General features: G+C 45.8%; 1 protein-coding gene and 1 long non-coding RNA gene across 4 annotated transcripts in view; one reads left to right on the forward strand and one right to left on the reverse strand.

Moving 5' to 3' along the window:
- Positions 1-855, forward strand: part of LOC127007102 (uncharacterized) — a 79,955-nt gene extending 79,100 nt beyond the window's left edge. For all 3 annotated transcript variants that reach the window (XR_007760069.1, XR_007760070.1, XR_007760071.1), the window contains one exon: positions 679-855. This is a non-coding gene — a long non-coding RNA (uncharacterized LOC127007102). The remainder of the gene's footprint in view (positions 1-678) is intronic.
- A 13-nt stretch (positions 856-868) lies between these two features.
- On the reverse strand, positions 869-7,034 carry LOC127007196 (uncharacterized). The gene is made up of 13 exons (XM_050877910.1): positions 6,887-7,034; positions 5,109-5,586; positions 4,744-4,842; positions 4,636-4,707; positions 3,987-4,310; positions 3,879-3,950; positions 3,574-3,762; positions 3,304-3,456; positions 2,953-3,186; positions 2,776-2,919; positions 1,801-2,478; positions 1,603-1,719; positions 869-1,512 (listed from the first exon to the last, which is right to left on the reverse strand). The coding sequence occupies exons 1-13, from the start codon at positions 7,032-7,034 to the stop codon at positions 1,005-1,007; spliced, it is 3,216 nt and encodes a 1,071-aa protein (XP_050733867.1). The 3' UTR covers positions 869-1,004.
- Positions 7,035-12,341: the final 5,307 nt, after the last annotated feature.

The raw sequence follows: 12,341 nt of genomic DNA on the forward strand, positions 1-12,341 counted from the left end.
ACAAAATCTAGCCGATAAATAAATTAGAAAAGATAATACATCTTGTTAGTCTTTTTACTTCAAACTTTTCAGAGATTCAGCACGTTTCTTAACGTATTTTTTATATAAAAAAAACAATCATGCTCAAATACACTAATGGGTATAGATAAAAAATATAACATTAAAACCTGCATTCTGTTTTATAAACCTACGGACGCAATGCCAGTGTTTCAAGTTTTAAATTAAATTGTCTTTCATATTGATGTGGCTAGGAAAGTTTGCACTTTGGTTACTGAGTAAATATTAAATCCCTCAAAATAACGCCAGAACACTGTTATTGGAAAGTAGAAGTGGATCAACTTAACAACTTTTTAGGATATTGTGCAGATTTCTGTAGCCACTTTTCACACCTTGCTAATGTTGACAGAACACTCAGCAAAAGGAAAGTGATTGGACGATATGGATGTGGCCAACCACAAATGCCCATCCAGGTATCGTAAGGACTCTGTGATCCTGCATAAAAAAATCCCTTTACTACTCCTTAGTAAAGCAAAAAAATTGAAGTTATTTGAGCACTATTCGAAAAGGGATAGGTGCTTGCATTATTTACATAGTCTGCTGGAGATAACAAGTAATCTTAAACTCTGTAGTGGCATAATTATCACACTGGTCTAGCGAATGCTTTTTTTTCCTTTGCAGCAGGGACTTTGGACAAGCCAGCCCTGAGGTCAGGACGCACCGCAAAAATCAATAGAGAGTGGCGACAGTCTCCCGGAAGAGGCACATTCTCAACAGCTGGGACAGCTGCTGGCAACAGCCTTATCAAGCCACGCCAGCTGTCTTGCACAGAAGAAGGCTTTTTTCCCCTACCAGGCTCATGCCATAACTTCTATCGATGCGTGGACATGAGCGGATTGAAACTGCGCTTCTCGGTTTTCAAATTTGACTGTCCCTTTGGCACTGTGTTCGATGACGACCTTGATATATGCAACCACCCGTACGCCGTGAAAAACCCCCCGGAATGTTCAGGTGCCATGGCCAACCTGCCCCTCCCTGAACCACCGGGCGTGGACGGTCCAGGGGGTACCGGAAGCACTGGGGGTGTCGGAGGAACCGGGGGTACTGGCGGTACTGGAAGTACCGGAGGTACAGGAGGCACCGGTGGCGTTGGAGGTACAGGAGGCACCGGTGGCGTTGGAGGTACAGGAGGCACCGGTAGCGGTGGAGGTACAGGAGGCACCGGTGGCGTTGGAGGTACAGGAGGCACCGGTAGCGGTGGAGGGACAGGAGGGACCGGTGGCGTTGGAGGTACAGGAGGCACCGGTAGCGGTGGAGGTACAGGAGGCACCGGTAGCGGTGGAGGTACAGGAGGCACCGGTAGCGGTGGAGGTACAGGAGGCACCGGTGGCGTTGGAGGTACAGGAGGCACCGGTAGCGGTGGAGGGACAGGAGGGACCGGTGGCGTTGGAGGTACAGGAGGCACCGGTAGCGGTGGAGGTACAGGACCCGAACGGCCAGGAGGCATTGGAGGTACTGGAGGCGTTGGAGGACCAGGAACACCAGGAGTTCCAGGAATACCAGGAGGCGTTGGAGGACCAGGAACACCAGGAGTTCCAGGAATACCAGGAGGCGTTGGAGGACCAGGAACACCAGGAGTTCCAGGAATACCAGGAGGCGTTGGAGGACCAGGAACACCTGGAGTACCAGGAATACCAGGAGGCGTTGGAGGACCAGGAACACCTGGAATACCAGGAAGCATTGGAGGACCAGGAACACCTGGAATACCAGGAATACCAGGAAGCATTGGAGGACCAGGAACACCTGGAGTACCAGGAATTCCAGGAAGCGTTGGAGGACCAGGACCCGTATGGCCAGGAGGCATTGGAGGACCAGGAACACCTGGGGTACCAGGAATACCAGGAGGCGCTGGAGGACCAGGAATACCAGGAGGCGTTGGAGGACCAGGAATACCAGGAGGCGTTGGAGGATCTGGAACACCTGGAGTACCAGGAATACCAGGAGGCGTTGGAGGACCAGGAACACCTGGAGTACCAGGAATACCAGGGGGCATTGCAGGACCAGGACCCGTAGGGCCAGGAGGCATTGGCGGTACTGGAGGCGTTGGAGGACCAGGGGGCGTTGGAGGAGCTGGAACACCTGGAGTACCAGGAATACCAGGAGCCATTGGAGGACCAGGAATACCAGGAGGCGTTGGAGGACCAGGAACACCAGGAGTACCAGGAATACCAGGAGGCGTTGGAGGACCAGGAACACCAGGAGTACCAGGAATACCAGGAGGCGTTGGAGGACCAGGAACACCAGGAATACCAGGAAGCGTTGGAGGACCAGGAACACCAGGAGGCGTTGGAGGACAAGGAATACCTGGAACGACTGGAGGAGCAGGTACACCTGGAACACCTGGAGTAATTGGAGGACCAGGAACACCTGGAGTCATTGGAGGACCAGGAACACCTGGAGTCATTGGAGGACCAGGAACACCTGGGGTCATTGGAGGACCAGGAACGCCAGGAACACCGGGAGTCATTGGAGGACCAGGAACTCCAGGAACACCTGGAGCCATTGGAGGACCAGGAACACCTGGAGTCGTTGGAGGACCAGGAACACCAGGAACACCTGGAGTCATCGGAGGACCAGGAACATCAGGAACACCTGGAACACCTGGAGTCATTGGAGGACCAGGAACACCTGGAACACCTGGAACACCTGGAGTCATTGGAGGACCAGGAACACCTGGAACACCTGGAGTCATTGGAGGACCAGGAACACCTGGAACACCTGGAACACCTGGAGTCATTGGAGGACCAGGAACACCAGGAACACCTGGAACACCTGGAGTCATTGGAGGACCAGGAACACCAGGAACACCTGGAGTCATTGGAGGACCAGGAACACCTGGAGTCATTGGAGGACCAGGAACACCTGGAACACCTGGAATCATGAGACCAGGAACACCTGGAACACCTGGAGTCATTGGAGGACCAGGAACACCTGGAACACCTGGAACACCTGGAGTCATTGGAGGACCAGGAACACCTGGAACACCTGGAGTCATTGGAGGACCAGGAACACCTGGAACACCTGGAGTCATTGGAGGACCAGGAACACCTGGAACACCTGGAGTCATTGGAGGACCAGGAACACCTGGAACACCTGGAGTCATTGGAGGACCAGGAACACCTGGAACACCTGGAACACCTGGAGTCATTGGAGGACCAGGAACATCAGGAACACCTGGAACACCTGGTGTCATTGGAGGACCAGGAACACCTGGAACACCTGGTGTCATTGGAGGACCAGGAACACCTGGAACACCTGGAGTCATTGGAGGACCAGGAACACCTGGAACACCTGGAGTCATTGGAGGACCAGGAACACCTGGAACACCTGGAGTCATTGGAGGACCAGGAACACCTGGAACACCTGGTGTCATTGGAGGACCAGGAACACCTGGAACACCTGGAGTCATTGGAGGACCAGGAACATCTGGAACACCTGGAGTCATTGGAGGACCAGGAACATCAGGAACACCTGGAACTCCTGGAACACCTGGAGTCATTGGAGGACCAGGAACACCTGGAACACCTGGTGTCATTGGAGGACCAGGAACACCTGGAACACCTGGAGTCATTGGAGGACCAGGAACACCTGGAACACCTGGAGTCATTGGAGGACCAGGAACACCAGGAACACCTGGAACACCTGGAGTCATTGGAGGACCAGGAACACCAGGAACACCTGGAGTCATTGGAGGACCAGGAACACCTGGAACACCGGGGAACACCTGGAGGATTTGGAGGACAGGAACACCTGGAACACCTGGTGTCATTGGAGGACCAGGAACACCTGGAACACCTGAGTCATTGGAGGACCAGGAACACCTGGAGTCATTGGAGGACCAGGAACACCAGGAACACCTGGAACACCTGGAGTCATTGGAGGACCAGGAACACCTGGAACACCTGGTGTCATTGGAGGACCAGGAACACCTGGAACACCTGGAGTCATTGGAGGACCAGGAACACCTGGAACACCTGGAGTCATTGGAGGACCAGGAACACCTGGAACACCTGGAGTCATTGGAGGACCAGGAACACCTGGAACACCTGGAACACCTGGAGTCATTGGAGGACCAGGAACACCTGGAACACCTGGAGTCATTGGAGGACCAGGAACACCTGGAGTCATTGGAGGACCAGGAACACCTGGAACACCTGGAGTCATTGGAGGACCAGGAACACCTGGAACACCTGGAGTCATTGGAGGACCAGGAACACCTGGAACACCTGGAGTCATTGGAGGACCAGGAACACCTGGAACACCTGGAGTCATTGGAGGACCAGGAACACCTGAACACCTGAACACCACAGTCATTGGAGGACCAGGAACACCAGGAACACCTGGAACATCTGGAGTCATTGAGGACCAGGAACACCTGGAACACCTGGAGTCATTGGAGGACCAGGAACACCAATGCCCTGGAACACCTGGTGTCATTGGAGGACCAGGAACACCTGAGTCATTGGAACACCAGGAACACCTGGTGTCATTGGAGGACCAGGAACACCTGTAACACCTGGAGTCATTGGAGACCAGGAACACCTAAACACTCTGGAGTCATTGAGGACTAGGAAACACCTGGAACACCTGGAGTCATTGGAGGACCAGGAACACCTGGAACACCTGGAGTCATTGGAGGACCAGGAACACCTGGAACACCTGGAGTCATTGGAGGTCCAGGAACACCTGGAACACCTGGAGTCATCGGAGGACCAGGAACACCTGGAGTCATTGGAGGACCAGGAACACCTGGAGTCATTGGAGGACCAGGAACACCTGGAACACCTGGAGTCATTGAGGATCAGGAACACCTGGAACACCTGGAGTCATTGGAGGACCAGGAACACCTGGAACACCTGGAACACCTGGAGTCATTGGAGTACCAGGAACACCTGGAACACCTGGAACACCTGGAGTCAGTGGAGGACCAGGAACACCTTTGGGAACACACTGACACCTGCCTGGTCATTGGAGGTCCAGGAACACCTGGAACACCTGGAGTCATTGGAGGACCAGGAACACCTGGAACACCTGAGTCAGACCAGGAACACCTGGAGTCATTGGAGGACCAGGAACACCTGGAACACCTGGAGTCATTGGAGGACCAGGAACACCTGGCAGCATTGGAGGACCAGGGATACCTGGAACACCTGGTACACCTGGAACACCCGGCAGCATTGGAGGACCAGGAATACCTGGAACACCTGGTACACCTGGAACACCTGGAGGTGTTGGGGGACCAGGAACACCTGTAGTTGTTGTAGGACCAGGAATACCTGGAACACCTGGTACACCTGGAACACCCGGCAGCGTTGGAGGTCCAGGAATACCTGGAACACCTGGTACACCTGGAACACCTGGAGGTGTTGGAGGACCAGGAACACCTGGAGTTGTTGTAGGACCAGGAATACCTGGAACACCTGGTACACCAGGAACACCTGGAAGTGTAGGAGGACCAGGAATACCTGGAACACCTGGAGGTGTAGGAGGAATTGGTACTCCTGGAACACCTGGCACACCTGGAGGCATCTTAGGACCAGGAACACCTGGAACACCTGGAACACCAGGAACATCGGGAGGCGTCCCTGTTGCGGGCAGTGGAGGTTTGGTCGGAACAGCCCCTCCCTTCTTCTTGATGTGCTACCACGACAACAAGTATCGTCGACACCCACTGTACTGTAACAGCTACTACTACTGTATCTGGGATGGTGTCACCTGGCATTTCCCAATCTTTACCTGCCCTGCTACACTTGTCTTTGATGAGGAGTCACAGCAGTGCTCATTTGCAGGTGGGTTTTATATTTTTTTATCTGTTTTTTTAGTGGTCAGCATAGTCTTTCTTGATCTTGTGTCTGAAGTGTTTTCAAAGCATTAGTAAGAGCATTTTGCATGTAAAATCACAACACATTTTAGAAACAAGCCATATCAGTGCATTGGTGCAATGTAGTGTCTAGAGAGTTCTTAGCATGAATATTGCTGGTCATAATATTTTGTATCTTGGTTATTGGTGAATGTTGTCTATGTAGGTTTCTAGGCATTTGCAGTATTGCATTAATTGACTTGTGCTAATGTTACTGTTTGAGTGAGTGAAGCCTTTACAATTTTATTTCAAAATCCATGGTAATTATATTGACTTCATTATTCATTACTCAAGTTTATTTTGCAGTATTTTTGATAAATTTATTTCTAGAGTCACACTATTTTGTTTTTGCAATGATACCAATGGGCATTTTACATATCCTGATCTCTATATACTTGATTGAACTAAAATCATGTTTGTAATTTACCTGGGAATTGCTATTTTCCATAATCTTGAATACTCAGTATTTAAAAACATTTCATTCTTATTTGATGAAACAAAATTGCTATTATTTTCCAATATATATATATATATATATATATATATATATATATATATATATATATATATATATATATATATATATATATATATATATATATATGTATATATATATATATATATATATATATATATATATATATATATATATATATATATATATATATATATATATATATATATATATATATATATATATATATATATATATATATATATATATATATATATATATATCTATATATATATATATATATATATATATATATATATATATATATATATATATATATATATCCTTGAAGCTAAGCTGAAAACTTCTCAAATGACTCCAGGAATATTTATGATGTTCTCAACAAATAGTGAATTATCATCAATTAATTCCATCTCATATCTATTTGACAGCTGACACAGCCCCCTGCAATGGCACCCTGGCACCCTACCCTACTCCTATCACATCTGAGCCACCAGCCAGCACAACGCCTCTCACGTCAGATACAACACTAGGCCCTGACTTAGGCACTGCCACGCCGAACACAGAAATTGGCTCTGGCGAGGTGACTACTTTAGGCCCAGAAACTGAGACGACAACAGAAAAGATCTGGGAGGTGAGCATTAACGCAACAATCCCAAAAGGCACTATAGCAATGCACAGAAAAAGGGTTTTAAATTATTCAAGCTCTGTTCAATTTTATTCACTGATATTGTTTTTACATGAAGTTACCTAACTCAGATCTCTAACTGAAATTAATAATAGAGCTTATTGATGCTTTTACATTGATGACAATTTTTTTTTAGCTGACATTGTGAATAATTGCCTGGATGGGAATATACACACTAAACAACCTGACCTTTGCAGATCGATGAGAGTAGCTTATATGACTGCCCTGCTCCCGGCTATTATCCATTCGAGGGTGATTGCATACGCTTCTACAAGTGTGTGGAGACGGATGACGGCAAGCTCAATGGTTAGTTCAATAATCCAGTCAATGTGTGTGTGTGTGTGTGTGTGTGTGTGTGTGTGTGTGTGTGTGTGTGTGTGTGTGTATGTATCTGTGTGTCTTTGTGTGTGTGTGTGTGTGTGTGTGTGTGTGTGTCTTTGTGTGTGTGTGTGTGTGTGTGTATATAAATGGCTAAAGAAAAAGGACTAAAATCAATATTTTGGAATGAAAGCAAAGTGAGAGTTTTTATGCTAAATGAGAAATGATTGATGCATTGTATCTCATTATGTCATGTTTTTTCAGTTCAGTATATTGCTCTCTCTACTACTCTTTCCATGTCCTTTCACAGGTCTGCTGTACAGATGTCCCACAACCTTTGCTTATTCTGAGGAGCGCATGCGATGCTGGCCAGAGGAGGAAGTGCCACCCTGCAAAAGAAAGATGCAAGGTCCCCACCAACGCCTCGCCACCACCATTCAGCTCCGAATCCAGGATCTTTGGTGGTTTTTCCGAAATTAGTACTAGTGACTTCTTGAAATTATTAATTTTATAATTTCCTGACTTCAACATAGAACTTTTCCTTAGCATCTCTCAACTCCTTGATAAGTCACTTGAATTACTGGAGAAGATTTGAGTTCAGGAGCTCCTGATGGTAGATTGCAGCATTTCCTATACGAGGTAGGTGACAGTAATAATGCACAGGTAAAATTCAAGTCAAATACAGGAACACTTTTGCTGTGCTGTGATAAGTTCCGTGAGCAATTGTTCATATAAAGAAAATTCTACTACAGTGTTAACAGGTGATGGATTGCCAGAGAAATCTGATCCTGTGATATCACCTTTCTTTGAATGTGAATTTACTTGATCTAGTAACTAGCAGATCAGGAACAGCACTTGCCTGGAAAGACATGTTATATGTAATTATACCAAACATCATGGGTCATAAAAGTCAACCTAAGATTTTCTTTAGTTTGTGACATTATTTTAACTGACTATATTGATTATTTTGAAAACAGGAGATAAAAATGAAATTAAGCAAGTGTTACATTAAAATTTATCATCTACCTGTAACTTCAATATTACAGATCTGTACATAGCTTGGTCATGTTCATAGGCAATTAGTGTTATACAGTCTACTGAATGTTGTCTACCGTTGTTTGAAAGGATGGCCAATCAGACAGAGTTGTTTGAAAGGAGGGCCAATCAGACAGATATATCAGGATGAAAACAGGAAAGCATCAAGTTTTCTCTGGTTTAGGCAACATTCTGAGTGATAAGGAAAGACTCTTGACCCTTAGCTTCCTGTAAGGCAAGTGTGACACAGCTTCATGCTGTCAGTGGGGTTTTGCTACATTTCTCCAATTAGCTTTACAACGTTTCCGTCCTCCTATCCTGCTGCCTGACCCTGCGGTGGTGGGACACTGGCATTTTGAGCACAGCACTGCATGATTGTGCAAGGCATTATGATTCGGTTACTTTGAGCAAGTTTTTATTTTGTTTGTATATACTGTACTACTGTACAACATAAAGCATTAGCTGACACTTAAATTTACCCTAAGAGGCATTTATGTTTAAACTCATTTAAACTAAAAGTTACAATGACTTATGCATTATAAACTTAAGCATAGAACCGAGTCTCACATAAATGATGTGCCAAACCCTTTGTGATTTCTTTTATTGTGTGCTTGTTATTTAATTCATGTTCTATATGGTTGATGTTAAAAACACTCGCTCAATAAATTTGTTCAGAGGAATCTACTAATTGATGAAGATAGTACACTCAAATTCAACACATGTGAGCTGTAGGTGAAATTATTTTGACATCGGTTGGGCTGAACAGAAATGGTATAAGACCTTGCTCTGAGCAGCCTTTACTTGGCAATCCTTGAGTACCTGAAAACAATCAAAACCTCATATTACTCATTTTCTAATCACATTTTATAATAGTCTGTCATCTGAAATAAACTTTGGGTGCCTACAGTGCACATACATTCCCTCATGAGTTGCCCAAGGGCAATACCCAATTTTAGTCTGATTGTTCTAAGTATTGTTTGGGGCAAATGTCAAGCAAACATTTCAACAGAAGGATTACTAAGTTATACAAGTTTTTTTTTATCAATAAATGTAGCTGCAAGCATTTTATTCAACATCAAGCATATATGTATTTATTAAAATATGCAACTAGTTGTATCATAAATGTAAGACATGTGATGCAGTACACTGCGAACTTGGAATAACACGACAAATAAAAAAAGCCCGAACTTATTAACCTCCTCCTTCTTGCTTATTAAACTTTAGCACTAAGATCAAAGTATCATTTATGTGTGTAAGCATGTGTGTGTGTGTGTGAGTGAGTGTGTGTGTGTGTGTGTAATTCACCATGGCCTGATCACGAGTTGGACTCGTAATCGCCAGCAGGTACCCTCCCGACATGAGCAAGTGCTCTTTTATAGTCGATCTATGGGTACTGCCAGGACCTCACACACCACACACCCCATCCCCCTTGCTCAAGGGGGACAGTAACCACTCCTATTCAACGGAAAGAATCCGGCCTGAGCGGTCTGGAACCGCCGCCCTACCAGGCTGTAAAGCCTGGCAACTCAGCGCTCTAACCAGTTGCGCCATGGAGTGCGTGTGTGTGTGTGTGTGTGTGTGTGTGTGTGTGTGTGTGTGTGTGTGTGTGTGTGTGTGTGTGTGTGTGTGTGTGTGTGTATATTTACCTAGTTGTATTTACCTAGTTGTGACATACGGGAAAAGAGCTACGCTCGCGCTGTCCCGTCTCCATATCCTCTCTTATCCAACTTTTCCTTAAAATCATGAATGTTTCTTGCACAAACCACCTCCTCCTCCAGTCCATTCCATAGCTCAATGCTTCTGTTTGGGAAGCTAGACATTTCACATCTCGCCACGTGGTCAGCCCTCAACTTCTTTCCATGTCCTCTTGTTTCTCTCTCGCTCCACACACACAGGTCCTCTCTGTCCAGATTCTCCACCCTGCTCGCCACCCTGTACACCACTATCAGGTCTCCTCTTTCTCTTCTTCTCTCCAGGGTTGTGAGCCCCATGCTATTGAGTCTCCCCTCGTAAGTCCGATCCCTAAGTTCCGGTACCATCTTAGTTGCCACTCTCTGTACTCTTTCCAGCTTTCTTATGTTCTTCTTTTCGTGAGGAGACCAGACCACTGCTGCATACTCCAACCTTGGCCTTATCATTGTAACTATTATTTTCTTCATCATCTCTTTGTCCAAATACACAAATGCCGTCCTTATGTTCCTCAGCAAATTCATAGTTTGTCCCGTTATCCTGTTGATGTGTTTGTCCGGTGACATGTTCTCTGAGATAGTCACTCCCAAATCTTTTTCTTCCACTCCTCTGCATATTATCTCACTTCCCATCTTATAATCATATTCACATCTTCTACCACTCCTACCAAACTCTATTTTTTTACATTTCCCAAGGTTGAATTCCATCTGCCATGTACCACTCCACTCCCATATTTTGTCCAGGTCCCTCTGCAATGCCTCACAGTCTTTCACATCATTGACTCGTCTCAATAGCTTTGCATCATCTGCAAACAAACTCACATAGCTGGTCACTCCGTCCACCATATCATTTATATAAACAGCAAACATTATTGGTGCCAGCACTGAACCTTGTGGGACCCCACTCCTCACTGGGCACCAGTTGGAAACCTTGTCCTTGATTATTGTCCTCATTTCCCTGTTAGTTAGGAAGTCCTCCAGCCACTTAATAAGTCCATCACCCACTCCACCCCTATTTTTAATTTTCCAAATTAGTCTTCTGTGCGGTACTTTGTCGAATGCCTTTTTCAAATCCAGGTACACTCCATCCCCCCAGCCTTCTCTCTCTTGTATTAAATCTGTCACCCTTGAGTAATAACATAACAAGTTGGTGACACAAGATCTCCCTCTCCTGAATCCAAACTGGCAATCCGAGATAATTCTCTCCCTTTCTAAAAAATCCGACCACCTGTTTTTAACTAGCCTCTCACATATCTTCGCAACCACACTAGTGAGTGATACCGGTCTGTAATTTAATGGGTCCTCTCTCTTTCCTCCTTTATATATTGGTACTATGTTTGCTCTCTTCCAATCTTGTGGTACCCTTCCTTCACTCAGGGAGGCGCTCATTATGGAGTGCAGTTTCTCTGCAAGTTGCTCACTACATTCTTTCAGGATCCACCCTGATACTTCATCCGTCCCTGTCGCCTTTCTTACTTCCAGCTTGTTCAAGTTTTCCTTGACCTCCTTCACCGTTAACTGTATCTCCTGCATAACCCTTCCTCTTTCCTGGCCCGGTGGTTGTACGAATTTGTCCTCCTTTGTGAAAACTTTTTGAAAGCTGTTGTTCATCACTTCTGCCATCTCTGCTGGGTCTTCATATGTATTTCCATCCATTTTCAGTTTATCGATTGTTTCTGTATTCTTTAATTTGCCGTTCACATGTCTATAAAATAATTTAGGTTGGTCTTTGCATTTGTCCATTATATCTTTTTCATATTTCCGTTTTTCTTCTCTTCTAATCTTTGTATATTCATTCCTTGCTTGTTTGAAATTGTTCCACGCGTTGATTCTTCCTCGTCTCCTCCATCCCTTCCAGGCTTCCTCCTTTGTGTGTGTGTGTGTGTGTGTGTGTGACATTGCATTGAGATCATCTTAGATAATGAGTATGTAATCCTTGCAGGGCACTGTTCTAGGGTGCTGAGTCAAGATCTGTGTGTCTAAGGAGCAAAGGTGCAGGGCATTTATGAGTGTAAATGTTCACTGGTTCTGGAAATGAACAGCAGTCAGTGACTTAAGTTTCGTCAGTATTATTCATTCAAGAGCAGGAACAGTCAACTGGAGGGGGCCAGGTGGGTCTGTTGGCACAGCGTTTGATTCAGGACTTAAAGGTTGCAAGTTTGATCCAGGCTCACTGCAGCTTCTTGATTGGTGAGATATAGCACTCTCCTGTAACCCTAA

Source organism: Eriocheir sinensis, chromosome 34 (assembly GCF_024679095.1).
Source record: "Eriocheir sinensis breed Jianghai 21 chromosome 34, ASM2467909v1, whole genome shotgun sequence".
In the NCBI taxonomy this organism is placed as follows: Eukaryota; Metazoa; Arthropoda; class Malacostraca; order Decapoda; family Varunidae; genus Eriocheir; species Eriocheir sinensis.

Coding starts and splice junctions, on each gene's coding strand:
- LOC127007196 (XM_050877910.1), bottom strand. CDS start 7,034: ATGCTCACCTCCCAGATCTTTTCTGTTGTCGTCTCAGTTTCTGGGCCT. Junction 2,920..2,952: donor AATGACTCCAGGTGTTCCAG/GTGTTCCTGGTC, acceptor CAGGTGTTCCAG/GTGTTCCTGGTCCTCCAATG. Junction 1,720..1,800: donor TGGAATTCCTGGTACTCCAG/GTGTTCCTGGTC, acceptor CTGGTATTCCAG/GTGTTCCTGGTCCTCCAACG.